We start from the raw sequence: 27,074 nt of genomic DNA, 5'->3' as shown, positions 1-27,074 counted from the left end.
GGGCCTTCTCAGCATGTGCTGGAGGACCCAGGAAAGTCCCCAGAAACTCTTAGTATCTATCTCAGCTAAGGTGCTCTAAAAAAAAAAAAAAGGTCTGAGGCAAGGACTTTAGAATCTATAAGCCCCGGGCAAAGAGAATGAGGAGAAAGGGCAAGAAAGCAAGGACAGATGTGCCACACAAAGTCACCATGCTGCCACAGAGGCCAAGGATGGCCAGCAGGCATGGCTCCCTAGACCCTGGAAGAGATTTCTAGTCAGTGTGCAGAGACTGCACATTTTGAATTCATCCGTGAGGGGAAAGAGAAGAGAGGATTTGCTCTCTCAGTCCCTCCCTCTTGCCTACCCCTGGCTAGAGCTTGTCCTTTTAGACAACTAGTCCTTTGCCATGCCCCCTGCATTTGCCATCTCCTCAGTCCCCCAACACCATTTTTAGTGCTGATAAAGCTGGATCCACAACGTTGGATTTGTCTCACTTCACTGACCGACAAACTTGGGCTCAGTGATGTTGAACTGCCTTGTCCAAGAGCTAATAAGTTGCCAGCAAGAAAGTCTGGAAACAAGATGCTTTCTCCCTCCAAATTGGAGCTGAGTGAGCAGTTTGGGGTGTCTCCCCCACTGGAGGCGGGACACACATCCTACCTGTGAGGCATCGGGCTGCTCATCCTCATCTGGTCCCTGTAGCAGCTCAGGAGACTTGAATGGGGCAGCCTCTATGTGGGAAACATGGTCTTGGAAAGAAAGACTTCCAGCTGCAGAAAGCAGGAGTGACCAAGGGCAAACCACATAGTCTGAGGAATCTGAAAATGAGGCAGAGATGAGGTATAGGAACAGGGCCAGGGTCCCGGGTAGCACTTGTTTCTAGAACTGATTCTGACCAGGGCCTATATAGACCTTAGTCTATATAAATAAATTCCAATCATATAAATAAATTCCAACCAGCACATAGAAATGTGTGTTACAAAAGGTAGCTGTAACTGTGGACAAGAATTTAGTGCTTATATCTGAATCTATCAAGGAACTAAAAATTTTAAAGGAAAAGGTCAAAAGCGATCAAGACCAGCTGAAATCTGCTGCAGAGTTCTGGGCCTGAGGTAGCTCATCATGGCACGGCTGTACAGAAGTTCATCAGATTCTTCCCCTCGCCACCCCTCCCCCCAGAGCAGGAGACACGATGAAGAGAAGCTAAGGCGTAGGAACACAGCCTCTCTCCACTGGCTGATGCTGGGACCCAGCCCCCGGTGGAGCCTATGTGCTTTCACACACCCCATCCATGCTCTGCGGCTGCTGAGTCTGGGGCTCCCCAGTCAATACCTCACCTGCCAACTGAATACCTTACAGCTCAGGTCGCCTTTCCATCCCTAGTCATCTAAGCATCTCTGCTGTCAGCACTATGAACATTCTTCTCAGAAGAGGCTCAGCAGAGACTTCTCAGGAAGCAGGGCCTCTCCTTCCATGTCTAGGAGCCGTTGGTATGAATATGAAACAACCAGGCAGGGGCACCTCTTCCTGGACTCAGCCACAGGACATGAAAGCCCTTGGAGACCTTAAGGCCTGGCCTCACCCTATGACTATTTTCTCATGGACCTGCCCACCTGCAGGCTCCAGTCTTCCTGTTCACACACCACCAGCCTAAGCGTGCCAGATTCCAAATTAGCGTGCCCCTAATGTCCAGGCCCTCTGTGAGTCATCCTCCGACAATTACCTCTGCCCCATTTGAACCATGACTGAAGTCCGCCTCTGGCCAGGGACCTTCATCCTCATGAGCTACAGGCACAGCTCCTCCATCAGGACAAAACCCAACCCAGGGAGGGCTTTGTCCCTCACAGCTCCAGAGATCTGTATAGAATTTCCTTACATTTCCTTATACTTCCATTGTATCCATAGCACAGTTTGGTGTTTGCTCATGTTACCCTCCTGCATTTAGAACACAGGGGAGGTTCCGCCTTCCGATGGGACACACTACTACAGACTCTAACAGAAGGATGTCCCAGGCATTTGGAAGAGGCCTGTGTTGCTGCCTCTGGTCAGCGCGGCCTTTCACCTTGGTTGCATGGCGCAGGCCTTGGAGGCGGGCCAACACTTGTTGCAGCTGCGCGGTGGGTACCATTTGCTCTCCTGTTCTAAAAGCTTAGGGTTGATCACAGATCAAGAAGCTAAGGAAGTTTGTTTAGGAAGCTTTGCTTTCAATTTCCTGTGACTCAGTTGCCCCAAATATTCTCTTACCATTACGTAGGTCTTCCAGGAGCCGTTCAGCAGCCAGTGACAGGAGGGACCAGATTTCCTCCTCAGACAGAGCTTCACCCCTGACCTGCAGGGCACTGGCAAGTGTCACAGAGGCCACACTCATGCCTGTGGAGACACACATTGAGAGACCAAAGTGACAGCTATCGTTAAAACCTAGAGTAGGTGAGTAGGTGCGGTAAAGTAGTTAGTAATGCCCTGAGGCATTACTAAAGTAGTTAGTAATGCTCTGAGGGGAGAGCTACCTTGCTGCATTCTTTCCCACTAGAGATACAGTTGCTAGGAAACTAGCCCATCCCCCTAAAGAGGAACACCTGGTCATTAATGGCCTGGGAACCTTCCTATAGCCAATCGATTCAAAAATGTAGCATTTTGACCAATAGATGCTTGCCAGGCAGGAATTGCCCCTGCCTTGGGCATGCTGGGATGGACCAGAATCTATAAATCACCCAACTAACCTGGGCACGGGGGCTCAGCTCTCACCGCTTCGGCGGTGGGGCTGTGTGGGCCCAAGCTGCAGCTTGTAATTTACAATAAAAAGACCCTCATGTGTTTTGCAACGGAGTCGACTCCTGTAGATCTTTTGGGGGCTCGCGAACTGGGTATAACAGCATGTGGCAGGGCGCGCAATGCCCGGGAATGCTCCATCGCTCCAGCTACCTGGCAGTGCGGGAACACACTGCTTTCCTTGCTGGCACCTCTGAGGCAGAAGCAGAAGCGTTCACTATACCTGGACAGACAGGTCAGTGGCTTCTTAGTGAGGAAGCAAATAAATGGACCAATTGGCTATCAGATGAAAGGCTGAAGAAACGAAGGACAAGTGACACGTAGCAAGTAACGGGAAGCTCCCTATACGTGAGAGTGTTCAATGCCTACCCTTCGTCTCCGTCTGGAAAGCCAGACCCACAACCATTTTAGCCTGAGACACATGAGTGTGCCTTTAGTCATGACCTGCCACCACTGAGCTGGCTGCCGAACCAGCATGGCCCTTCTGCCAACACTCACCTGCAGAGTTGGGAACAAGAGCCTAAATTTCAGAGCAGGAAAGACACACAGAGAAGCTGGATGGTACGCCCATGCCAGGAAAGCTGCTCTCTTTCCTTCTAGAAGGATCCTATAAACCAAAGCTGACATTTCAACCTGCCTCCCCTCCCCTCAACAAAGACATCCCCACTAATCTCCAAAGCCCTGCTGGGAGGCAGCTGGGAGGCCCAGGCTGCAGCTTTTCCTAATCTGTTTATGGCTGCGGAGCTTTTTCTATAGCCAGCGCCTGGAAGGCAGGTGTACCTTGTGGGGCTGGGTAGGGAGGCCACAGGCACCCCCAGCCTCCTGGTGCTGCGTGAAGCTACTCAGCAGCTGCACAGCACCCTGGGGGGTGGAGGAAGACTCCTGGCTCTTCAGCTGCCCCTGGACACCTGGAGGGAGCTATGCTGAGGACACCTGACCTGAGAGCTGTGATCCCTCACAAGGAGTCTGTGAGGGCACCTGCTGTCTCCAGTCACTGAAGGGACTCCAGCCAGTCTCAGCATGGCATGGGGAGCATGGTGAAGATGGCTCTGGCGGGCCTTGCCCTTTTCTCCTGTTCCCTCTGCCTTGCTAAAAACCATTAGATAAGTTGGACACCAAGGTCTATTCTGTTATATGGCCACTTCCTCCTCCTGAGGCTTACTACCAAGGTCCAGCTATCAAAGTATTGAAGTCCAGCAATCAAAAGTCCCCTTTGGCTCACCTAATTAAGATGCCCAATTAAAATTAAACATCTCATTCTAACATGGGGCTCCCCCTTTTGCCTTTATAAACTGCTATTTTCCTAGGGGCCAAGTCTGTCTCCTCTCTATCCAGAAGTGGTTCTTTTGTCTCTTTAGGACAAATACCTCTTCCCTCTCTCCCTTGTTCCCTTCCCCTTCTCATAGTCCTCTATCTCCTGCCTTTGTCTTTTATTCCCCACCCTTTGTCCCTCTGGGGAAAATAAACCTATTTTGTGCTGAAAACTTGGTCTTGGGCCAACTCTGAGGGTCCTATATCACAAACAGAAAACAGAGCCAGGTGAGTATCTGAGGGCTGGGTGTTCTGGTTATGCTTAGTTGATCATTACATGGTGCCTGTGTTCATCAGAATCACGTTATACCCATATTTGTATAATTATGTGCATTCATTAAAATTTTCTGGAGATGAAATAGGACCCAGCCCAGGCCCTCTCCTTCCTTTTTCCTCTTTTCCTCTCTGCTCCATTCTTTTCTGACTTTTTCTTTTGCCTTTTCGCCTTTTAAAAACTGTTTGAGAACTAAGGGCTAAACATTACCATTTAGCCCTAAGTTTCTAACTCTGTAATCACAGTGAATGATTTTGATTCTAAGACAGAAAATCTCAAAATCCCAAGGAAAGCCATGACTAGAATTGATTAAAAAAAAAAAAAACTTCCAAATAAATCTGCTAGGCAGGCAGGCTAGTTGAGATGGTCACTTCCACACAGCAATGCCGAGGACAAGGGATGAGAGCCTTTTCCAGCAGCCATGGAGACCCTGAGCACTGGCCTAAATCTCAGAGCTTTACAGAAATTAATTCAAAGTGGGTTGTGCATTTTAACATAGTTTACAAAACTATACGCTTTTGGGGAAGCAAAGGAGAAAAGGTAGGGCCTGAGACTGGGCAAAGGGTTTTGTGAACTGGATGCTATCCTGGTATACAGAGAGGCAGCCCCAGCAGGGTTTAGGGGACCCTTCTCCAAGCAAGGTGGAAGGTGAGCACTAACTCCAAGGTCATTTTCTGATGTGCATGCACGTGCCATGATACATGCATGCCCACGCTCCCCCACATGAACGCTTGTTCAGTTGTACAAACACGCACAAAATAAACGATATAATTAGGAAATGACACATTTTTCCAAAGATAGTTACACAGATGCTAAATTTAACCCATAGAAATATATTAAACATCATTGGATATTAGGGAGATGCAAATTAAAGCCATAATGGCGCGATGCTGCCCAAATGCTGGTAAGCGTGCGTAGAAACTCACACAGCCAGTGGGGCTCTGTGATGAGCACCCTGAAAAACCGTTTGCTAGGGTCTAAACATGCAATTGCTGTATGACCCAGAATAAACATGCTCACACATACTCAGGTACCCACTCTGAGTGTGACGGCCCTGCCCAAGGGCTCCCACTGGAGCTGGCGGCCCCGGTTGCAAGGTGTGTGTGCACATGCGTACACATGGATGGACTGAGACAGTCTCGACATTCAAGCACAGAGCCCCTGCGCAAAGGCTACACAGCACCCAAGAGGCACATTGAACTTCGTCAGAAACGCAACTGCAAAATCCAAAATGGGAAATGGGCAGGTCAAACAACTGGGGACCTCAACAAAGACAATATTTATAGAAGGCAAGGGAGGAGGGGGAGGTCTCAGAATGCCAAAGTGGAACCTTCCCAAGGCTTTCTATCCATAGAAGCGGTGATGAAAGGAGCAGCTCCCTCAGACACCTCGGGGTTAGGCCCCAGCGGTGGCTCTTCATAATCCTATTCTCTGACACTGTTGCTACCTGACCTGAGAGTATGGCCCCTGGAAATCTCTCAAAAGAATTGTTTGTTCTGGAGCTGGAAAGATGGCTCAGCAGTTAAGAGTATGTACTGCTCTCGCAAAGAACACATGATTTAAAAAAAAGTAAAATCTTAAAACTAGCCTCAAACAGGCTCTAAAAAAGAAAATCATTATCTGTACTGACCCAATTCAGAGATCCTCTAGTGCCAACAGAAATTTTTATGGAGGTATTAAAAAAATCAGTGTCAATTATTTAATATTGTGGCTGTCCATAATTACAATAATATTTGCACAGACAATGAGTGAAACAAAAATCCATAAAGAAAATGCTGGCGAGTAAGAAGACATTATTTAGAAATAGCTAATCTGAAAAGTCTTCAGACATCTCCAAGGACCTAGAAAGTCGCCTTTATGTGTAGAACTGTGTTCCGGTTCAGGGTGGTGCGTGTGCTTCAGACTACTCCCAAGGGCTCCAAGCATTCACCTCTAGCCCACCACTAGACACTTGAATAATAGGAGGCAGGTGCTAAGCCAGATTTCTGGGCGGCTCAGCAGATGGATGAAGGCATGTCCTTGCATCAGTCAAAGACCAGCTGGGAGCACAGAGGTCCCTGTGCTGAAAGATAAGCACTAAGGAAACCAGGAATGGGAAACACGCAGGATTGTATCTTCAATGAGACAGATGTATAACCTGTTTTCCATCCAAAAGGAGATAATGTGCTCTCTGTAGATCCAGGCCACACCAACCTCCAACACCAGGACCAGAGGTGACCGCTATCTGTATGATCTATGACCAATACCTCACCAGATCCTCCACCCGGCCCTTAAGTTAATAATGTAGCTTATCTCTGGAATCGATCTCATGGAAGAAGTGACGTGAACTTTGAGTTCTGATGTAATTATGCATACTTGTGCACTGGGGATTGTGTTAGACCAGGAAACTTTCTTTTCTCGAATTGTACCATACTTAACTATGCCTATGATAAACTGCCCACTGTCCAACATTGGGAGTTTGAACCAAAACCAGCTATTGAGTGGTGTTGAACTGGATTTTCTGCCTCACCCAGAGATCAACACTCTGCTGCCCTTGGTGTTTGCAGAGACCTCCCAGAATGACTCTCAGAAAGACTTTTTGGATCCAGGCAGGTAAAGACATTCCTCACCAACCTTAAGTGACTGCTAAAATTTACTGAGTGGAGACTTCAGTGGACACTCATTACAGAGAGTGCAGGGCTTGGAAAGTAACTAAAGATGCAAGCAGTAGCAATGAAGAACTGCAGAAATCCTGAGGAAGAACAGGAAATGTATTTCCCAGAAGTGCCTATTGTATTATTTAAAGTCCTAGTTTAAATCCACCCCAGAATAAAAATGATACATGCAGAGAAACAAGAAAAGTTTCCCACTGGGGCTGGAAAGGTGTCTCAGAGGTTAAGAGCATATGCTGCTCATGCCTGGGACCAGAGTTTGGCTCCCACCATCCACATGGTGGCTCACAGCTACCTGTAACTCCAGTCCCGGTGAATATTCTGTACTCTGCTGGTACTATACTCACATGGTAGCTGGACACATGCAGATAAAACACTCACACACATAAATATGAATAAATAAATCTTTTACTAAGCAAAAGAATGAGGAGGAGAAGTAGTGAGGGAAAGCAGGAGAAAGTTTCCTCACTAAGCAGAGGAGAGGTAACAAGATAGAAAATCTAAGAAGAACCAAAGAGATAAGTGACTAAAATGACTCATTAGAGAACCTCAACAGCTGATGTCATCAAAAAGTAGCGAACTCAAAAAACAGGGGAATGAAGATTATCAGTCTAGGAAAAAGGAAGAAAACAATAATGAAGGAAAATGAGCAACTGTTTAGCTCCCTCTAGGACACCATCAGCTTCACTAACTCTAGAGCCAGAATCTCTGAGAAAGAAGAAAGAAGATTAGAGCAAACAATGAGCAGAGTCTCCCTGAATGTAATGAAAACATTAAGCTACACAACTAAGAACCTCGGCAAGGACCGAGGAAGACAATGATCTACAGCTCACCATATCTTAATTAAGCATAATTAAGCAACAAGCAACAAAGTAAAGAACATTGAAAGCAGCAAAAAGGAAGGAGGAACAGGCAGCAAATCCTCAGTAAGATACACACAGCTGATCTGTCGTTTAAATTCATGCTGGTGCAGGGAGGTAACTGAGGGACATATTCAGAGTGCAAGGAAGGAAAAAGCTGTCAAGAATTCTGTACCCAACAAAGCAGTCCTTCAAAATTGAAGGAGAGGTGCTGGAGAGATGCAGTTAAGAGCATTTGCTGCTCTTGCAAAAGACCCATGTTTGGTTCCCATCACCCACGTGGCAGCTCTCAACCTGTAACTGCCAGTTCCAGAACTGGCACCCTCTGCTTCCCTCCATGGCTTCCTGTACACACAAGGTGCACATAAATTCAGGCAAGCAAACACACATGCATGCAAATAAAACAAACAAGTAAGTCTAAGAAGAATCTGAAAGCGAAATCAAGGCATTCCGCATAATCAAAAGCACTAAATTGTTGCTGGTGGGTTTGCCCTCCAAGAAGAGCTAAAGGGGTCCTTCAGACAAGCACACACTAGACTCAGACCCACACAAGAAATAAGAGCACCAGTAAAAGTAACATAAAAGAGGTCCGTTGCAACCCTTGATTTAAAAGGAAGGATAGCATTCAACCTGAAGAGAACCACACCCATGCTCACATAGGCCAACGAGCACCTCTCTTGTCAAGGAGGAGAGGTCCTTGAGACCTGACCCTGTGGCTGTTTTGTGGAAAATGCCAATGTCACAGCATCCACACTGAGTGCACCCCTCTGCCCACCTCCATACCTGTTCCAAAGTACAAGCACGATGTCTCTGCACTAAGGAATTTGCACATCTCACTTTTCTGCGCAGACTCCTGTCTGACTGGCTCGGGAGCTACAGCAGTGCATATGGCCTGGCCATCCAGAGTTCTGTGTTTCCTGGCAGACCTTAGTGGCAACCCTCCACACTAGCTGTTCGTGGGAGACATCCCAATGAGCAATAGTAGTTCTCGCAGGTCTACTTTACAGACTCCACTCCAGGCCGGTCCTCAAGAGCCAACTTAGTGTTGCAGTAAACATCCTCTTCAAAAGTGGCTTCTGTTCTAATTGACATATCCTCTAATGAGAACAAGACCACACTTCCCTAGGGCTCGGCAGATGTCAAGCAGAGGTCATCGCATTAACTGGGTCAATTATTTTAGCCTCCTTACAGAAGGTAAATGGTACCGTTGTCATGCCCACTTTACAGATGTGGAAGATGAGGGGCAGAGATAGAATGCCTTGGCCAGTGTCAGATGGCTTGGGTTTAGGCTCACGTTTCTGCTTTTCAGGGCAATGCACTTCCCCTCCACATTCTGCTGGCTGTGGGGATAGCATGAAGCACCTTACAGAGCAGCAGTCTGGAGCTGGGGAACAGGCAGTCCTCGGCCTTTCATCACACCATGACTCCTCTGGGCCTCCAAGTTTCTCTAAATGGTCTGCTGGGCAGGGTCCTGCTGTGCAACAAACTAAAAGGGTATTGTTAACTATTAAAAGAATACAGGATTCCATTACACAGATCAATCTGGTCAGCCAGCCACTGAGGAATCTCTGAAAAAGCATGCCAATGGGCACTGCTTTGGCTGACACACACAACCCCCGTGCTCATCCCTCACCTTCCTCTACCTCATCTCCATGGACCTCATTATCTGAAGACTTCTGGAGTCATCTTGAAACCTAAGATTCCCTCTTGTCATCCTAGCCTTTGTATATACATTCACACAGCCAACCCTGTGCATTTCCAGGCTGTTGCGCATCCTATCTGCCAAGATTCATTTTGGTAACCCCTCAGCCTTCAGCTGCCCTCAGCCTGGTTTGGCACAAGCTAACACAGTCTGCTGACCACAGCCTTTAGTGCTTCTCATGTGGACCAGGGAGACAGAAGCTAGAATTTCACCTGAGAGGATGTCTTGGCATGGATATCAGAGCCATCCTTTATTTAACAGGTATTTATTAAGGGCATAGTGTGCTTCAAGCTCTCTGAATAGATAAACAGCCAGTATAACCCCCTACCTTTGTTAGGTTTGGGGTCATGCATGACAAAACAGGCAATGAACAAGTAAGCAAATAAAATAACTCTGTCACATAAACTGCCAGGCTGCAGAAAGAAAATGAGGCAAGCTGATGTATGCCAGCATTCAGTTAGAGGGAGGGTTAGAGTTAGAGGGTTAGAGTATTTTAACAGAATACCAGGAAAGGAATCTTGGGGGGTGGCATTTGGGCTGAGACTCAGAAGTTGAGAAAACATACTGTGGGAGTAGGGGTGAATTCAGGCAAAGAACAGACACAAATTTCCTCAGTCTTCACAGAGTTCAAGAACTCAAAAGCCGTGCCTCTTTTTTCTCATCACCCTGAGACAGTGATGAGGAGACCAAGTCACAGGGATGAACACAAACAGTGTGTATTCTTGCCTAGCAGCAACAGGAAACTTAGCGCGCTGCTGGCTGCTGGCTGCTGGCTGCTGGCTGCTGGCTGCTGGCGTAGAGGACAAATGCAGCACACTTGAAGCCTCTGAGGCAGGCTGAAGCCTCTAGGCCCAGGCCTGCGGCTGAAGGAAGCACAGCGCCTGTGTGTGTGTGTCAGACACCTCACCTCTTCTGTTCCTCACTGTCATGTGAGTGCATGCTCTCCATCACTGTCAAGGATCGCATCTGCCTCTGTCCCATCCCCAAGAAGGGCCCTGCATCCACGTGGGCCAGACAGCTGCTGAGTGATGATCACTGCGTGGCTGCTTGTGACTGAGGCCTACCCCAGCAAATTCCATGTGTGTTTGTTGCCGAGCCCTTGGGCAATGTTTGCCAGGTCCTGGCTTCTGAAGAGATAAGAGTCTCTGCTAGCCCTAAACGTCTTTTGACTTATTTATGACCTTGAGCAGTGAAACTCTGTGAACTTCTCAATTCACTCTCCAGCTTCTATCAAGGAACCATGGAGGAATTCTGTCCTTGGCCCCATGGATTTTAGAGAGATACACATCCCTCTGGAATGCCCTGGAAGGGAAGTTGGTCCCCGGTCTTGGGCATTTTCTTATCTCTGGGGCTCAGGATTCTGATGCCCACAAAATAAAGGCATACATGTACAGCTAAAGGTGGCAGAGTGTGGACAGTGCATATACCTCCTGGTGACAGGTGGCCGGGTACTACAGTTCCCTAGAGTTGTATTCTGTTACTTCTTACTGCCTCTCCTAACCTACTCAGCATCTGTGCTGCCTTTCATATTCTCTGAAGTATTGGTCTCCAGGATTTGATCTCAGGTCCTATATTATTTTCTTATGGCTGTTGTATTAAATTACCAGAGGCTCAGTGACTTAAGACAACAGAAATTCATTTTCATGTAGTTTCAGAGGCCAGAAGTCTGAAATCAGCTTTGAGGGGCTAAAGTCAGAGTGAAGGCAGGGCTGTGCTCCCTTCCAAAGCTGGGGGTGGGGGGTTCTGAGGGGGTATGCTATTCCTTTTCTTTCAATTTCTGATGGTTGTCAGAACTCCTGGGTTAACGGCCACATCATTTCAGAATCTGGAGTCATGATGTCTTCTGCCTGCTGTAAATCCCCTTCTACCACCTTCTTCCCAGCACAATGATGTTTAAGATCCACCTAGATAATCTAGAATACTCTCCCATCTCAGACCTTTTAATTTGATTGCATCTAGAGTTTCTTCTGCCATATAAGGTAACAGTCACAGATTCCCAAAATTAGGGTGTAGATCTTCCTATTTTTAGTTTGTGGAGGGTGTTATTCAGGCCTTCTCAAGCCCTGTTTTCACTCTGTACTCTCTCTGGAAAAGACACAAAATGAGCTTTAGACATTGAATCCCTGCTTGCTGCCCCTGTGGCTGTGTGACTGTGCACTGGCCTGGGCTTAACCTCTCTGCCTCGGTTTTGTTATCTGAGGACTAGAGTCAACAGCTGCTGCATCCTAGAACTGTTGAGATTATATTCAAATGCTCAGAATAGAAAAGGAGTTGTGCTCATCTTGACTCTCATCTTTTTTCCATCTCTGGTGCAACCATCCAGACAGGGCTTTTAAACATCAGGGCTGTGAGCAGCTTCCAAGACATGACTTTGAAGATATGTTGTTAATTGTTTCCATCTGTCTGCCAGGACTGAGGTGCTGTAAACAATCCCATTTTCAACCTCACTGAAATGCTTCAGCTATCTCAAGGCCCTCACAACAGACACCCCAGAAGAAAGCAAGGAGGGCGTAGAGATTCCAAGGAGTTACAGCTTGTAGAATGATCTTGTCCCCACTGCTTATTCTGTAACCCCTCCACCACCATCCCCACTTACACCTTTAGAAAGTCATTGAAAACCATCCACCCACAGTCAAATCAATATCTGAGGGCAGGTTGCCACTAGAGAAGCTCTGCCCTCCCGACAAAGGAGAAGAGCCTTCTGCTCCATTTGTGCCTGTGTTCAAAGAAGTAAAGATGCCAGGGTTCTGCCCTTCTAGACTGCCCTGCAGTGACTTCTGCATTACTGCAGCCAAACACCTGACATGTACAATTTATCAGTAGAGGAGAGTTTCTTTGTCTTGGTTCCAAAGGCACCTCTCCATCAGGACAATGATCTCAGTGGTACTCATGATGGCAGCTCCTCCCATGATGACTGTGGTGGTTTGAGTAGGAATGGTCCTCATAAGCTCATATATCTGAGTACTTGGTCATCAGAGAGTGAGATTAGGGGGTGCGGCCTTGTTGGAGTGGGTGTGGCCTTGTTGAAGGCAGTGTGTCACTGTGGCTGCTCTTTGGGGGTTTCAGAAGCCCAAGCCAGACTGTATTACTTAGGGTTTCTATTTCTGTGAAGAGACACCATGACTAAAACACCTCTTATAAAGGAAAATGTTTAGTTGGGGCTGGTTTACTGTTCACAGGTTTAGTCCATTATCATGATGTTGGTAAGCATGGCAGCATGCAGGCAGACGTGGTACTAGAGGGGTAGCTAAGAGTTCCACATCCAATCAGCAGGGAGCATGAGGAGGGAAACACTGAGCCTGGTGTGGGCATTTGAAACCTCCAAGCCCACCCCCAGTGACACACCCACTCCAACAAAGCCACACCTTCTAATGGTGCCACTCTCTGTTGATCAAGCACTCAACTTCAGGAGCTTATGGGGGCCATTGCAATTCAAACCACCACACAGACCTAGCAACTTTGTCTCTCTTCCTGCTGGATGTAGAACTTTCAACCACTCCAGCACCATCGCTGCTGTGCCACCATGCTCTCCACCACGAAAATAATGAACTAAACCTCTGAAACTGTAAGCAAGCCCTAATTAAATACCTTTTATTGTAAGAGTTGCTGTGGTCATGGCATCTCCTTTTAGCAATAGAACGTTGACAAAGACAATGGCCAAACAGAAGGAAGAGTGAGAGGTGAAGCCAGGGGCAGGTCTGATCTTCCAAGGCCTGCTACTGGTGACCTAGTTAGGCCAGTCAGACCCCACCTCCTAAAAGGATCCGTGGCCTCCTGAGACAATTCCACCAGCCAATAAACGAGACCTAAAGACATGAGACTCCGGGGAACATTCCAGATTCATATCATAGCGATCATATAGTGCCTGAAATTGTACAACCACTGCTTCTCCGTGTGTATCGTTTCTTTTCTGTTCCCCAAGCCTCATGACCCACCTTCATCATGGAGACAGCACTGTCTGACAGGACTTTGAGCAAGGACATTCTTGAACTCACACCTCCCATTTGTAAGGGCTGAGACCTCAGTTCCTACATTAGAGGTTAAACATGGCAAACGAAGAATAGCAGCTGGTGCTGCCCAACTGCCTAGCTTTACCTGGTACTCCAAGATGGATGGCCCTCTCGTCTGTACTGTAGACAGTGGCATAAATACAGAGGTACAGTTTAGAACCATTTGTGGTGGCATGTCTCCTATCCCCAAGTCTTTTACATACTGACTCTTGTATTTTCCACAGTTCATTCACTTAAGAAAAAATTTCCCCCATATAAATGCATTTATTGCCAATGGAAACCATTTGTTATTATAGTAATGAGAAATTTGTATCATTAGATGTAACTAGAAGGTATTTATAACCATTTTTTTCCAAGGGATTGAATTCATTTCTCCAGGGGCTCTGAGTCTGGGGCCTGGTCTTTTCTTTTGAAAGAAGCAATTAGTTTGAGAAATGGGACAAGTCTATGCTTCTAAATATACTGTCTTCTTGACATTATCTGAAAATTTTAAAATAAAATGTCAAAAACATAACTCAAGGTTATTGACAAAGCCACTGTTCTACCATTGCACAAGGGTCCTGCCTGCCCTTCTAGAGGCAGCACTTCTGCCTTTCTGAAGCCTCGTGAGACTCATACTACCTCCTCAGCTCTCACACTCTGTGGGAATGAGTTGTGGGGGATAAAGCGGTTGACAGCTTTCAGAGTTTTCTTAAATTTTTGCAGTTGCCACGAAAATACTTTAAACCAAGCAAGGAAAAAAAAAAAAAAAAAAAGGTTCCTTCTCCAGGTGAAGGAAGTGAAAATTAACTGCTGTAGGTTTACAAAAGCCAAGTGGCTATTACAGGGGGGGCATGGACCTGTGGGCTAAAAAGACTGGTTAGAGCTACCTGTGTCAAATTGGCATCCTTTTCTTTTCTTTTCTTTTTTAGGTTGTGAGTTTAAAAAGTAGTTGTGTCTTGAGCCTTTGAGTTGAACTTCAAAATGCTCTGCTCCACCAGTCTAGTGACTTACTTATATCTGAAAATAACCATTTGGTCTGGTGTTTGGTTAAAGTTCAACTAATTCATGACTGTTGAGACCTTATTCTCCAAAGCGCTCAGATTATACTTAAGAGAGAATTTCTAGCCAGGCGGTTGTAGTGCTTGCCTCTTGTTCCAGCACTTGAGAGACAGAAGAAGGTGGATTGGAGTCCAAGGCCAGAATGATCTACAGAGCGAGTTCTAGGACATCCAGGGCTACACAGAGAAACCATGTCTTGAAAAAACAGGCAGAGAGAGAATTTCTAGAGAAACAATGCAGCAGGAGAGAGAAAAACAAAAATGGAGGAAATTGAAGCCTCAGACATTAGCTGGAGGTCAGAGAAACCAAATCAACAGGCAACGGGTATAAGTGGGTTTGTGTGTATTGTGTAGGGGTGTGTAGGGATGCGTGCCTGGGTCTCTGTGTATCTGTATGTGAAACTAATTTGTTATGAGGAATTGGTTCATGCAGTTATGAAGGTTGAGAAGCCACATGATCTGCCATCTACAAACTGGAAACCTAGTACTATAATCCAGTCCAAGTTCAAAGGCTCTAGAGGCAAGACAATGGATCACATGATTTTCATTTTGAAGCCAGAGATGAGATCTTCCAGTTCAAGCAGTTAAGCTGAAAGGGAATGAATTTCTTTTTCCTCTGCTTTTCTTCCTATCCAGGTCGTCAACAGACTAAATGAGGCCTATTCATACTGGGAAGGACCATTTGCTTCACCATGACCTCTGACTCAAATAGAGACACCCTCACAGACACGGCTCAAGTGATATTTAATATTGGTGGCCCAATCTAGTCTATACATTAAATTAACTGCTGTACCTACAACTACAGCAAACAGTCCAGCTTCTAGATAGACAAACATATATGCCCACACTAAAGGCCTATTCATCTCCTTTCATATTACCAAATGTATCATGCAGGGTTGTTGATGAAAATGTACAAGTTACGTAGGAAAACAAGAGCGATACAATCTGAAGAGACAAGACAAATGATTCAACCAATGAGTGGGGTATGGAAAACATCACTGAGTTACCATACTAGAGAGCCAAGATAACTGGCTCATACACTAAGATCTCTATACTTAAAAGTGGATATTATGCCAAGGTAATATAAGTAGAAATTATAAAAACAAAATAAAAAAAGAAATGCTTGCAATCAGCAGTGAGGCCCCATTATCCCAGCACTCAGGAAACTGAGGCAGAAGAACTGGGAGTTCAAGGCTGATCTCAGCTTCACAGAAAGTTCTTGGACATCTTGGAATATATAGGAAAACTCTGTCTCAAAAACAAACAAGAAAAAAATAAATAAGCAACACTGTGAGAGAAATGAAGATTGCCTCAGTGGGTTGATCATGATCTGAAGAAAGAGTCAATGACCTTGAAGATGTATCAGCAGACTTTCCTCAATTGAAACTCAAGGCTAAGGGAAGAAATTCAAATATGAAGCAGATTATTTAAGAACTGTGTACAATAGCAAAGACTCTATCTGCTCTCTTAGTAAGAGAAAAATGGCAAAACAAAGATATTGACATATAACCTCTAAGCAGTTTCCTATAACAAACACAGACCCAGGAAGTTCAAAGAACATTAATCAGGACAAAAAAAATTAACACATAGACATATTATACAGAAAATATTGGAAACCAAATACAAGAAAAACCTGGAGTACACTAAAGAAAAATCACAACTTACCTACAATAAAAAGGGTGAGAATTATATTGGAGTTGCCTTCAAAACGCTCAAGCAAAAAGACAGTAGACCAAAATATCTAAAGACCTAAAATAATACCAATTACCCACAACTCTGTACCCAGCAAAATTTGTCTCTCAAAAGTTAGGAGACGAACATCTCAGATAAGCAAAAACAGAAAATTGATGCTCAGAGATCTGCCTTGAAAGAAATAGTTTTTAAGTTCTTCAAAGAACAAGAAAATTATCAATGCCAAGAACTCAGGTCTTAGACATTTTTATTTCCCTTATTCTTAGTTGAGCCTTGCAGTTAACTGTGCAAATGACAGTGATTAACAAAGGGTTGGTCCATTATACATTTCAGACAAAAACAAAACAAAACAAAAAAAAACCAGTGAGTGACAGCCAGTGATGAAGGATAGGAGAGACACCGTGATTATCTGTCATTAGCATCCAACTACAGTTTTACTGTTTAAAAGTGGATCCAGGGACCCTGTAAATGTTTACTGCAAACTCTAGCTTAACTACCAGAAACATTTGTAAAAAGAAATAAAGTTGATATGGGAACAGAACCTTATAAAATTTTCAAGTATGATTAGCAATGGTACAAAACTGGGAGATTTACAAAGATAAGCATAGGAAATAGCAAAGTTATAAATACAGTCACTATTGATTCAAATGCATCACTATCATTTAAATTATAAATGGTCTGATCATGACTGAAAGAAACTGAAAAAAAAAATGAATTTAAAAAGAAAATCCTACCAAACTGGCTAGAAGTAGATAGCTTAAACAAATAAAGAGAAATGGTAAACTAAATTAAAAAATAGCAAAGGGACGAAAATGCAGCATACTGAACACAGATACAAGCTGCAGTAATTATTATCATTTCAGAGAATGAAAAGCTGTCAAAAACACTGCACAATGACAGATGTCAGTACTCCAACAAGGCATAAAAATTGTTAATATGTATGCATTTGACAGCAGAGCATCAAAGCATTTAAGACATCCTAGTTAGAATGGCCATTATCAAGAAACAAACAATAGCGAAAGAAATCCTAATATATTGCTCGCAAGAATATAAATTACTACAACATTATGAAAATCAATGTGGATGTTCCTTTAAAAAAAAACCTAAAATTAAAATTGCTGTATGATCCAGCTATACCGCACCTGGAAGTATAACAAAAGGTGTCTCAGTCAGATTGCCACAGCCATATGAGCACACCGACGTTTATTGCAGTATTCCTCAATAGCCATGGTTCGGAATCAACTTAGATGTTTATCAACAGAGAAAAGAACAAAGAAAATGCGCTACAGCAACACAGTGGAGTTGTGTTTTGCCACAAGTAAAAATGAAATTATGTCACTTGAAAGAAGATGGATGAAACTAGATATATGATGTTAAGCAAAATAATCCAGGTGGGAGGGGTGAAGGACTAGACAATGAGGAAAAGAAACGTATGCGTGCTTTCTGTTCTAGGTTTCGTATATGTCAGAGGGAAGACAGTCTGGAAGGCATAAGAAGACCAGCAGGAGGGAAAAGGAAGAACAAGAGAGAACAGTGGAGGAGTGAATATGAGCAAAGGGCAATGATATACATTTTTTAAATGTCATAATGAGGTCCATTATTCTGTATGTTAAACACACACACACACACATACACACACACACACACACACACACACACACACACACACACGAGGCCACGGCAATGGAAATAAATAGTGCACTGTTGCAGTTAGGGATGTCGACTCCCTATCAGTAATGAACAGATTCAGCGGGCAGAAAATCAATACGATGTAGTTAAGCCGAGAACCTCATCCATCAGCAGGGTCCAAAGGACACCTGTAGACTACTTTATCCAGCAGACTATATCTTCTTCTCAGGCCCAAACAGGCCTTTCACCAAGAGCTGCCACACTTGTGAACCCTAAAACACACTTTCACAAATTAACAGGTACAGAAATCAGACAAATATGTTCACAGTAGAATTAAACGATAAATCAGTAACAGAGGAACTAGAGAAATGCACCAGCAGGTAAAATCACTTTGGGGACAAGAAGGAGGACTGAAACTCAGATTCCCAGCACCATGTACAGCCCATGCCAGCCTGCCTGTAATCCCAGCTAGACTAGCCAAATCAGCGAGCTCTGGGTTCAAGCGAGACACCCTGCCTCAATACATAAGGTAGAGAGTAACTGAGAAAGACACTCAGAGTTAACCTCTATCCTCCACAGGCACACACACACAGAATGTGCCTCAACACATGCAGCAAACATATATACACACACACACACATGTGCACACACTTGCTGTAATGACAGAAAATATATTTTAAATCCTCAGATATTTGAGTATTAGACTTCACGTGGAGCAAGAAAGAAATCCCAAGAGAAAATTTTAAAACATGAAATTTTTTATGTATCTTATTATGTGTTTGGGTGTTTTGCATGTGTGTAGGTCCATGGACCATGTGTGTGTTGGTGCCCATAGATGCCAGATGACAGAATCAGATCCCCGGGACTTGGGCTACTGATGGTTGTGAGGCGCCATGTAGGTGCTGGGAATCAACCTGGGTGCCTTGGAAGAGCTGCCAGCGTTCTTTACTACTGAGAAATTTCTGTTTCTAAACTATATTTTAATTAAATGAAAATTTGTAAGATGCAATAAAAGCAGTACTTATGCACAAGGGTATAACATTGAATATACCACCAGGGAACGACAAAGATCTGAATCTGTATTGTAGTTTCCATGTAGCACACCACAGAAAAAGGAGGAATGTGAACTTGAAGAAAAGAGAACAAATAATAAAATAGGTAAAAGTCATTATAGTCAAAACGGGAAAACAATAGGGAAGCCAAAAGCTTGTATTTTTAAATATAAGTAAAATTGACAAATATACAGACAAAAGAAGCAAAGAAAAAAAGGAAAGATATAAATAAGCAAACCATAAAATGAAAGAGCCATCACTTCTTATCCCATGATAAAGGAATAATATGAACAAGTTTGCAGCCACACTTTAGCAACTCAGATGAAATTGACTGACTCCTTGACAAACATATTCTAAGAATATTTACACATAGAAGGCCCAGGACATGGTACAATCAGTAAAGTATTTGCCAAACAAGCATTCATCTCAGTTCAGTCCCAGAACCCACATTAAAATAATTTGGCGGTGAAACCGGGTATGGTGATGCACGCTTGCTGCCCCAGGCCTGGGAGGCTGGCACAGGCAGAGCCCTGCAATCACCAGCGGCCAGCCCCACTGGTCTGCTTGATTAGTTTCAGGCCAACGGGACACCAAAACCCGGTGGAGATCTCTGAGAAGCGACATCTGAGCTTGGACCTCTGGCTTCTATGTGCACATGCACCCAAACGCACACACACATGCACACTCATGCACACGTGCATTCCTAGCTCACACAAAGAAATAGTCTGCATATATCTGTTAAGACGTGACTCGGTGAGTGATAGCCTTCTGCATGTAAACACAGAGGACTAGGCCCAGACAGTTCTGTCACAAAACTTACCAAACACTGAAGGGAAAGATGACATGTGCTCTCCGTACTTAGGAAAGGAAAGCAAAATTAACATTTTCTAACCCATTCTCCGAGGCTAGGATTACCCTAAGACAGAAACCAGAAAATGATATGACAATAAGGGAAAACCACAAACCAGTATCTTTCAGGAGTGAAGATGAAAAATCTTCAGAAAATATTGAGCACGTTGAATCTAACCACGGATAAGCACAACCATACACCAGGAGCAAGCAGAATTTAATCCAGGTATATAACATTCAAAAAATCTATTAATAGAACTCATATCTACCACAGGTAAAGAAAAACTGTGTGCTCATACCCAATAATACAGAAAAGGTATTTGTAAGCTCTGAGTCCCATGCATGATTTCTCAGCTAATCAGAAATAAAAAAAGAATTTTCTAAGCACAAGAACATACAACACAAGGAATAAAGTAATGATGCATGCTATAGCATATCTGAATTTTGAAAACCTATTATAATTGCTTGTTTTATTCATAACATAAATTTTCTTTATAATAGCAAAGACTGTTAAAAACAGAAACCCCCTTTGTCTGGTGAATGAGATATACATATTATGCTATAGTAAACCATGAAATACCACTAGGAAATAAAAATCCATTAGTGAAATGTGTAGCAATGTGGATGGATCCCAAGGACATTGAGCCAAATGAAAACTGCCAGTTTCACCTTATTGTGTAATAAGTTATAGAATGTGTTAGCGAGTTGGGGGGGGTGCAGACTGGGCCCTCTCACAACCCCCATTTAATCTGGGAATTAAACTTACTTAGATTTTTTTTATAGTGACCTATTAAAACTGAACATATAATCCTTCAAATCCATCACCGATTTATCATCACCTACAAGATGTTCCCAAATGCTACACGGGCCAACATGAACAGGAGGGTGTCACTGACAGGGGAAGTAGATGTGCCTGGAATGAGAGTGCCCAGCGGTAAGATAAACACATATCCGAAGGACAGATTCCCACAGGAGCCAGGACCAGGAAGCTCTGGCAGGCACCCCCAATAAAGAGAACATACCCCACCCCATCTTCAGAAACCACCGAGGGAGAAATCTCTGGTTAAGGGCACACAGACAGGGCAGAGGCTCATGGGGGTTCTCACTCTGTCCCAAACCCCACAGAATCAAACTGTTTTAAACTATTCTTCCAGAACTAAAGGTATACCATTCAACCAAAGGTACACAGAGTAGATTGTAATAGCTAGAGAAGAAACCTTTAAGCAGGCCATGTAAGAGCCACATAGGCATTTCCCAGCATTACATTCTAAAAGACTTTGGAAGAAAAGGTGCTAAGCTCTCTCTGGGCTTCATCTCTCCCAACCCAGACACCCAGTTCACTCCTGAAATTAGGAAGCTGTTTCCTCTGTGGCATCTACTAAGTGCAGTGCAGCAGACACAGCCAGATGAGGTAAAATATAAAGGCTAAGCTGAAAGTGACTTCTGGGTGAGCAGCTAAAGATGAAAGAGCCATGGGTCCCAGGATAAGTCTATATGCAGGAGAATGAGATTTGAAAAAAAGGCATCGTGTGGCTAAGGAGATGGCTCAGCAGTTAAGAGCTCATAGCTCAGACTCTTCTTGTAATTTTGGTTTCCAGCACCCACTTGGAGCATTAAAAACTACCTGTACCTCCAGATCCAGGTGATCTGATACCTTTTTCACACACACACACACACACACACACACACACACACACACACGCACTCACACACACACCATTTTTTTAATGAAAAGGCATAAAAATATAATGCATTATTTAAAAACATGGAGATTATCTACCTTCTATGAAACAAAAGAGATGCAAACAGAAACAAGCAAGATGTTGCTTCTCTACTTACCAAATGAGTTTTGTGGATGGCATTCAGTGCTCTAAGGTTTTCCAGAGGCTGCTGCCCTCAGAGTCCTGAGCTGCTGGCTTCTTTGGGTCTCTAGAGCAATTTGGCCTTCTACAGCATGAGCCAAGGAATGTTTATACCTGCCATCACATTCTCCTTCTCTGGGAATTTATGTTAAGGATATAACTGACAAACAAGTGTGTGTGGAAAGATATTTTCCTTGGCACTGTCGCAAAAATGAAGAGCCAAATGTTGCTCTTCAGGATACTTTTTGCCCTAGCAACTCTTTTTGAATCACTCACATGCTCTGAAATTATCAACTGTCAACCCATGATCTCCACAGCTGAGTCCCAAGCTCAGCCTTCTCCGGGTCTACAGCTGCTGCTTAACCTTGCTTAGTCATTCAGGAGTGAACTCTTTCTCTTCAGCTCCTCCTCCTCCTCTGTCCTTTCTTATCCAAATCCATGGTGTGCTCACTGCTGTGGTTTAAATATCGTTGCTCCATCCAGCATCCATGTTGGAACTGGATCACCAGCAAGGCAGAACTTGGAGTTATGACCATGGGGATTTTGCCCTTCTAAATGGGAGCAGGTGCCTTTTGAACTTGATACCCTTCTACCTTCTGCCATACTAGCATTCTTCCCCTCAAAGGACACTGCATTCAAGGTACCATCTTGGGAGCAGAGACTGGACCATCACCCAACGGCTGTCCAGTGGTGTCATCTTAGACTTTATCTTAGGCAGTTGAGCTGTAAAAACCACAGCTCTGCTCCTTATAAATTGCCCAGTCTCCAGCATTCCTCTGTAGCATTACTAACAGACCAAGACAACTGCCTCTCTAGGCACTCAAGTCAAACCTCCAGGCACCACTGGTGTTTCCTTTTCATCCCTCAACTCTCCGTCCACCTATCTTTTTTAAAAATCCATCTCTCTCTCCAGAGCAACTGAACCTTTCTCCTCTATAGTCTAAGGCATCAGCACAACACCCTGAAAGCTCACTCTAACCCTCCTGTACCATTGTAGTCTAGGTCATTAGCACTACCCTTTGAATGCTCACTCTAATCCTTCCAAATGGTTTCTTTCAATGCAGTCTTGCTAATGTTCCAATATTTTCTCTATCCTGCAGAGTCCTTGATTCCCAAAACACAAATCCAATCTCATTAGTTCTCCGTGTACAGGCCTTCAGCAACTTTCGGATCTCTACAGGATCTGCTTAGATAGAGGCTACTGAAAAAGACTCTAGGAACCTCCGATCAGCCCTTCCAGCAGTTGCCCCATATCACCACAGCCTTTACTGTCTTCAGATGCACTCCACAGTCTTTCCTGTCCCTGCTACACCAACATGGACACTGGGCAAATTGCTGAAGATGTTGAGAGCTGCTTCTATTTTGTGGGTATATTTGACCCAGAAATGAAGAAGTAAATAAAGTCTGGCATTGTGAGTCATACTTGTAATCCAAGTGCTTGACAGGAGGCTGAGGTAGGAGAATCTCCAATTCCAGGCAAACCTAGGCTACATAACAAGACTTCATGAAAATCCCAGAGGAGGAGGAATAGGAACAGAAAAGAGGAATGAGAGATGGAAGAAGGGAGGGAGGGCCAGTGGAAGGAAGGAAGGAAGGAAGGAAGGAAGGAAGGAAGGAAGGAAGGAAGGAAGGAAGGAAATGTTTAGAGGGAGGGCACATTTTTAAATGCCAGGACACTGTTTTCACACAACATTATCTGTGGGAAAGTAAGTTCTGACAGCTGAGTCTTGACATGTTGCCACTCAGTGGGTGCCAACCTACCAGGACTAGTCTAAGCACCACCCTCTAAACACTTCCTCTCTTCTTTCATCATCTCCATAAGCACCTGCACTATTTCCAAAAATCCTGGGCAAAGACAACCACTTTACCTCCTAGAGATAGAAAAATAAGGAGATCTGTGCAAGGCAAGAAAAGCTGGACAGATAATTCATAACAGAGCTGGAAACAACCAAGAGCACAACAAAGGTTAAGTCTCCAGACAGTCTCCAAAGAAGGAAGCTGCAGATAATTCTGTTAAGGACCCCTGGAACAATCACAAGGCCACAGACACAAGGACCTGGGAATGGCTCAGTGGAGTGGCTAAAAGAGTTCTGGGGTCAGCAGGGGACCAGACCCGCTTCAATTCTCTTTGCACAATAAGTCACCTTGTCGGACATTTGCTAATTTCTCAACAAACACCTTCTACTCCTGTTATTAACACTGGCATGGTGAGCACAGGAGGTGGAACAGCTGTAAACCCACAAATGTGTGGCTTGAGGAGAGAAAGGGCTTCAGAAGAGAAGGCTGCAAGTGGCCTTGGGACCTACAGGCTATCCCTCCAACTCAGAGCAGCCACAGTGGCATCATCTGGTGTTCCCCGACCTCCTAGTCAGAAGCTGCATCATCATCTGGAGATTCATCTGCATGGTTAAAGTTCAGGGCGCCACTTCTCTGAGCCCCTGGGGTGTGTTCGGAAGAACCAGTTACAACCAGCTGCAGCCACTTGGAATTTGGTGGTAGGACTGCTGTACTATAATCAAGGAGGCCGGCAACCAGGACTAGTCAATGGTCTACAGAACCTGGGTAATTGTTTCTTAGGCCAGAAGGGAGGGAATTTAGAGGACTCATCAGACAAAGGATTTAGAACAGAAGCCAAGGCAAACTCTCTGTATCAGGTGGCCTTATGTGATACTGAGCCTCAGAGCTTAGGATGGAAAAGGAGAACATGGGCTGAGAGTGGCCAAAAGGATCAGAGACCAGAGAGATCTCGGGGGCGCGGAGGAGAAGGCGCCACCGCTGTTGCTCCCATGCAGACTGCAAGCCTGACCATACTCCATTAGCCTAGCAAACCGCTCTGCAGCTTCCGCTGCCATAACTGAGGGGCAGGCGAAGCACAGGAAGGCCATAGACTTTGAAGGAATGTCTTTACTGCTTTGCACATTTGCCATCTGGTATATAATACGTCTTTTTGGGAAGGTACATTATCTTCATTTTTCTAGGCGGACAAAGCCAGCAGTAAAAATGAAAGGAAGCAGAATAATTAACCAAGTGAAATCCTGTCAGACTAAATATTTCAGTTAATGAAAGTAGTGCGTGCTGAGCATGGTATGGAAGACTCATGTCTGGATGAGGGGAATCCAGAGAGTGGCTCTCACCTCTCTTCTCCCCACCCCTGCCAGGGATTTGCTGGTGTCAGGACTGTCAGTTCTCTTCAAGCCTGTGAATACCCTCCAACTTCCTCTACTATTTAAATGTCTTTTTCTTTTCAGTTTTTGTTATTGTGGTTAGGTTTTCTTTTCTTTCCTTTTTTTCTTTTTGACACAGGTTCTCACTCTGCCATTCAGACTCCCATGAAACTCATAACCCTCCTGTGTAGGCTTTCTAACTAAGGAATTTCAGGCTGTAGTACCTGGGTTACATTTAATCTCAGAACCATCTTTTTATCATGTGCTTTCCAAATATTCCAACTGTCTGGTGAGGTACACCTTTGAAGCAAAAGAGCGAGGTAATCCTGAATCTCTCCTTGAATGTCCCCTCCCTGCTCCAGTTCATCACTTTTCCATCTTTGTGTTCTTGCTTTGGGAAATTTCCTTTTATCCTGAAGGAGACTCCAACTAGCCAGTAGAAGCCAATCACAATATTCCCAAGAAGGATCCTGTGTGTACTGGGGGAGGGGGGATGTGCCTGGGAGAGGGGGACGGGGTGCACTTATACTCATGTATCCACCTGCTTACAGAGGCTAGAAGCCAACATCAGGTGTCTATTACTTCTCATCTTTTAGTCTTAGGTAGATCTCTCACTGAACCTAGATACTGCTGATTCAGCCAGCCTGGCTGGCCAGCAAGCTTTAAACGTCCAACTGTCCATGCCAGCCTATATCTGGGATTGCAGGTACAAGCTGCCATGCTTGGCTTCTTCTGTTGGTGGAGTGAATACAAACTCAGGACTGATGCCTGCATGACGAGCACTGAAACAACAGAGGACAGCTATTTTCCCTGCTGAAACTACCAGGAGTTTTGGTAGCTGACTGTTAAAAACAACAGTACTGATTTATTGCAAAAATAAATAAATGAATGTCTAGATAGCTAGATACATAGATAGACACAGAAATTTCTGGGTAAGTAATATTAGCATTGCATATTGCCTTTCAAGTCTACTGTTGTGGTCTCTGCCAACCCAAATTCACATCAAAGAACATGAAGTTGAAAGGGACATGTTTTTAAGCAATAACAAAAATATTCATTTCTAGGAAACAGAAATGCCATTGCTTACTGGCAGAGTACACACTAAACACTAAATACTGGCAGAGTACACACTAAACATGTGACTGTTGTTGTTAACACTTTAAAGATGTGGAAACTGAGTCTTAGAAAATTTAAGACATTGTTTGAATTTGCATAGAAGCCAAACAACAAAACAGTGATATCAAATAATATCTTCTCTTTTGAGTCCTTCCTTTTTGCTTAGAAAACAAATGTGATGTTATCAGGCCCTAGTGGAGGCCTAGAGCAAATAATAGCCTCAGAGTCAGTATGCAGGGCTGGGCCCAGTTGTGTCACACTAATTTCCCTATCCCCATCTGCCAGAGATTCAGTCTTTCCCTGGTCCAGATTTACAAGAGAAAAGAGCCGTGCGCAGCAGTACCTGTGTCCTTTGTCAATGACTGCATCCAGAGGTCTCTGCAAACTGGTCTATGCCTTCGCCTTGGAAGAACTTCTCAGCCATACACAGGGATCAATGGCCTGCAAGTCTCTCTCCTGAAGGAGCAGCCCCAGGCCTCCTAAGGCTGCCTTTGTTTACTGTCTGTCACTAAGTACTCGGTGGCAGTCACTAAGCCCAGGAAGTGTGTCAACAAGGCCCCTCCACTTGGCTGCACTGCCAGGGAGCCACCCAGAGCAGTCTTAAGGCCAGTGAATGAGCAGTAAGAGCTCAACCGGATTAAGTGCAGGGAGGACTGAAGGCCATGGGAGCCGGCTCAGGAAGGCTTTTACAATGATGTCACTTTATCACCTGGTCCAATAAAAGAAAGACCTTGGCAAGGAGGGGCTCACAGGGAAGAATCTCAAGAGCTACAGTTTGGGTTCATGAGTTCCCCAGGCCTCCCTGCCAGGGAACAGTCAGACTCCACACCTGCCCCCAAGCTAACCCAGGAGCATAGAAGATCCTACCCAGCCCTTAGGACTTGGAACTGCTGGTGGAACAGCAAAAGGAGTTCCCCAGCCTCTGGTGCCTGAATTCAGGAAGGGCTGTGTTGTGGAATTAGATATTAGACTCTCTATCCCAGCTAGTTCCCAAATAATCGAGACAGAGACCTCTTGGATTTGTAAAAGCTTTAAAGCACAGTAACTGGGCAGCTGTCAATAAAATGTTTTTAAAAACAAAAGGTAACCCAATATGATTCATTTTATTGCAAAT

The 27,074-nt window shown here is 44.6% G+C and overlaps 1 protein-coding gene across 1 annotated transcript in view; it reads right to left on the bottom strand.

The window, feature by feature from the left end:
- Nucleotides 1-26,340, bottom strand: part of Frmpd2 (FERM and PDZ domain containing 2) — a 101,280-nt gene extending 74,940 nt beyond the window's left edge. The window contains exons 1-3 of the mRNA XM_055612436.1: nucleotides 26,304-26,340; nucleotides 2,224-2,349; nucleotides 640-797 (exon numbers count right to left, since the gene is read on the bottom strand). Of these exons, the coding sequence (XP_055468411.1) occupies nucleotides 640-797; nucleotides 2,224-2,349; nucleotides 26,304-26,328 (309 nt within the window). The 5' untranslated portion in view covers nucleotides 26,329-26,340. The remainder of the gene's footprint in view (nucleotides 1-639; nucleotides 798-2,223; nucleotides 2,350-26,303) is intronic.
- Between the last annotated feature and the right edge of the window lie 734 nt (nucleotides 26,341-27,074).

Source organism: Psammomys obesus, unplaced genomic scaffold (genome assembly GCF_907164565.1).
Source record: "Psammomys obesus unplaced genomic scaffold, mPsaObe1.curated_primary_1811, whole genome shotgun sequence".
In the NCBI taxonomy this organism is placed as follows: domain Eukaryota; kingdom Metazoa; phylum Chordata; class Mammalia; order Rodentia; family Muridae; genus Psammomys; species Psammomys obesus.
The sequence above is the reverse complement of the archived record's forward strand: the minus strand, read 5'-3'. Positions and strand labels throughout refer to the sequence as shown.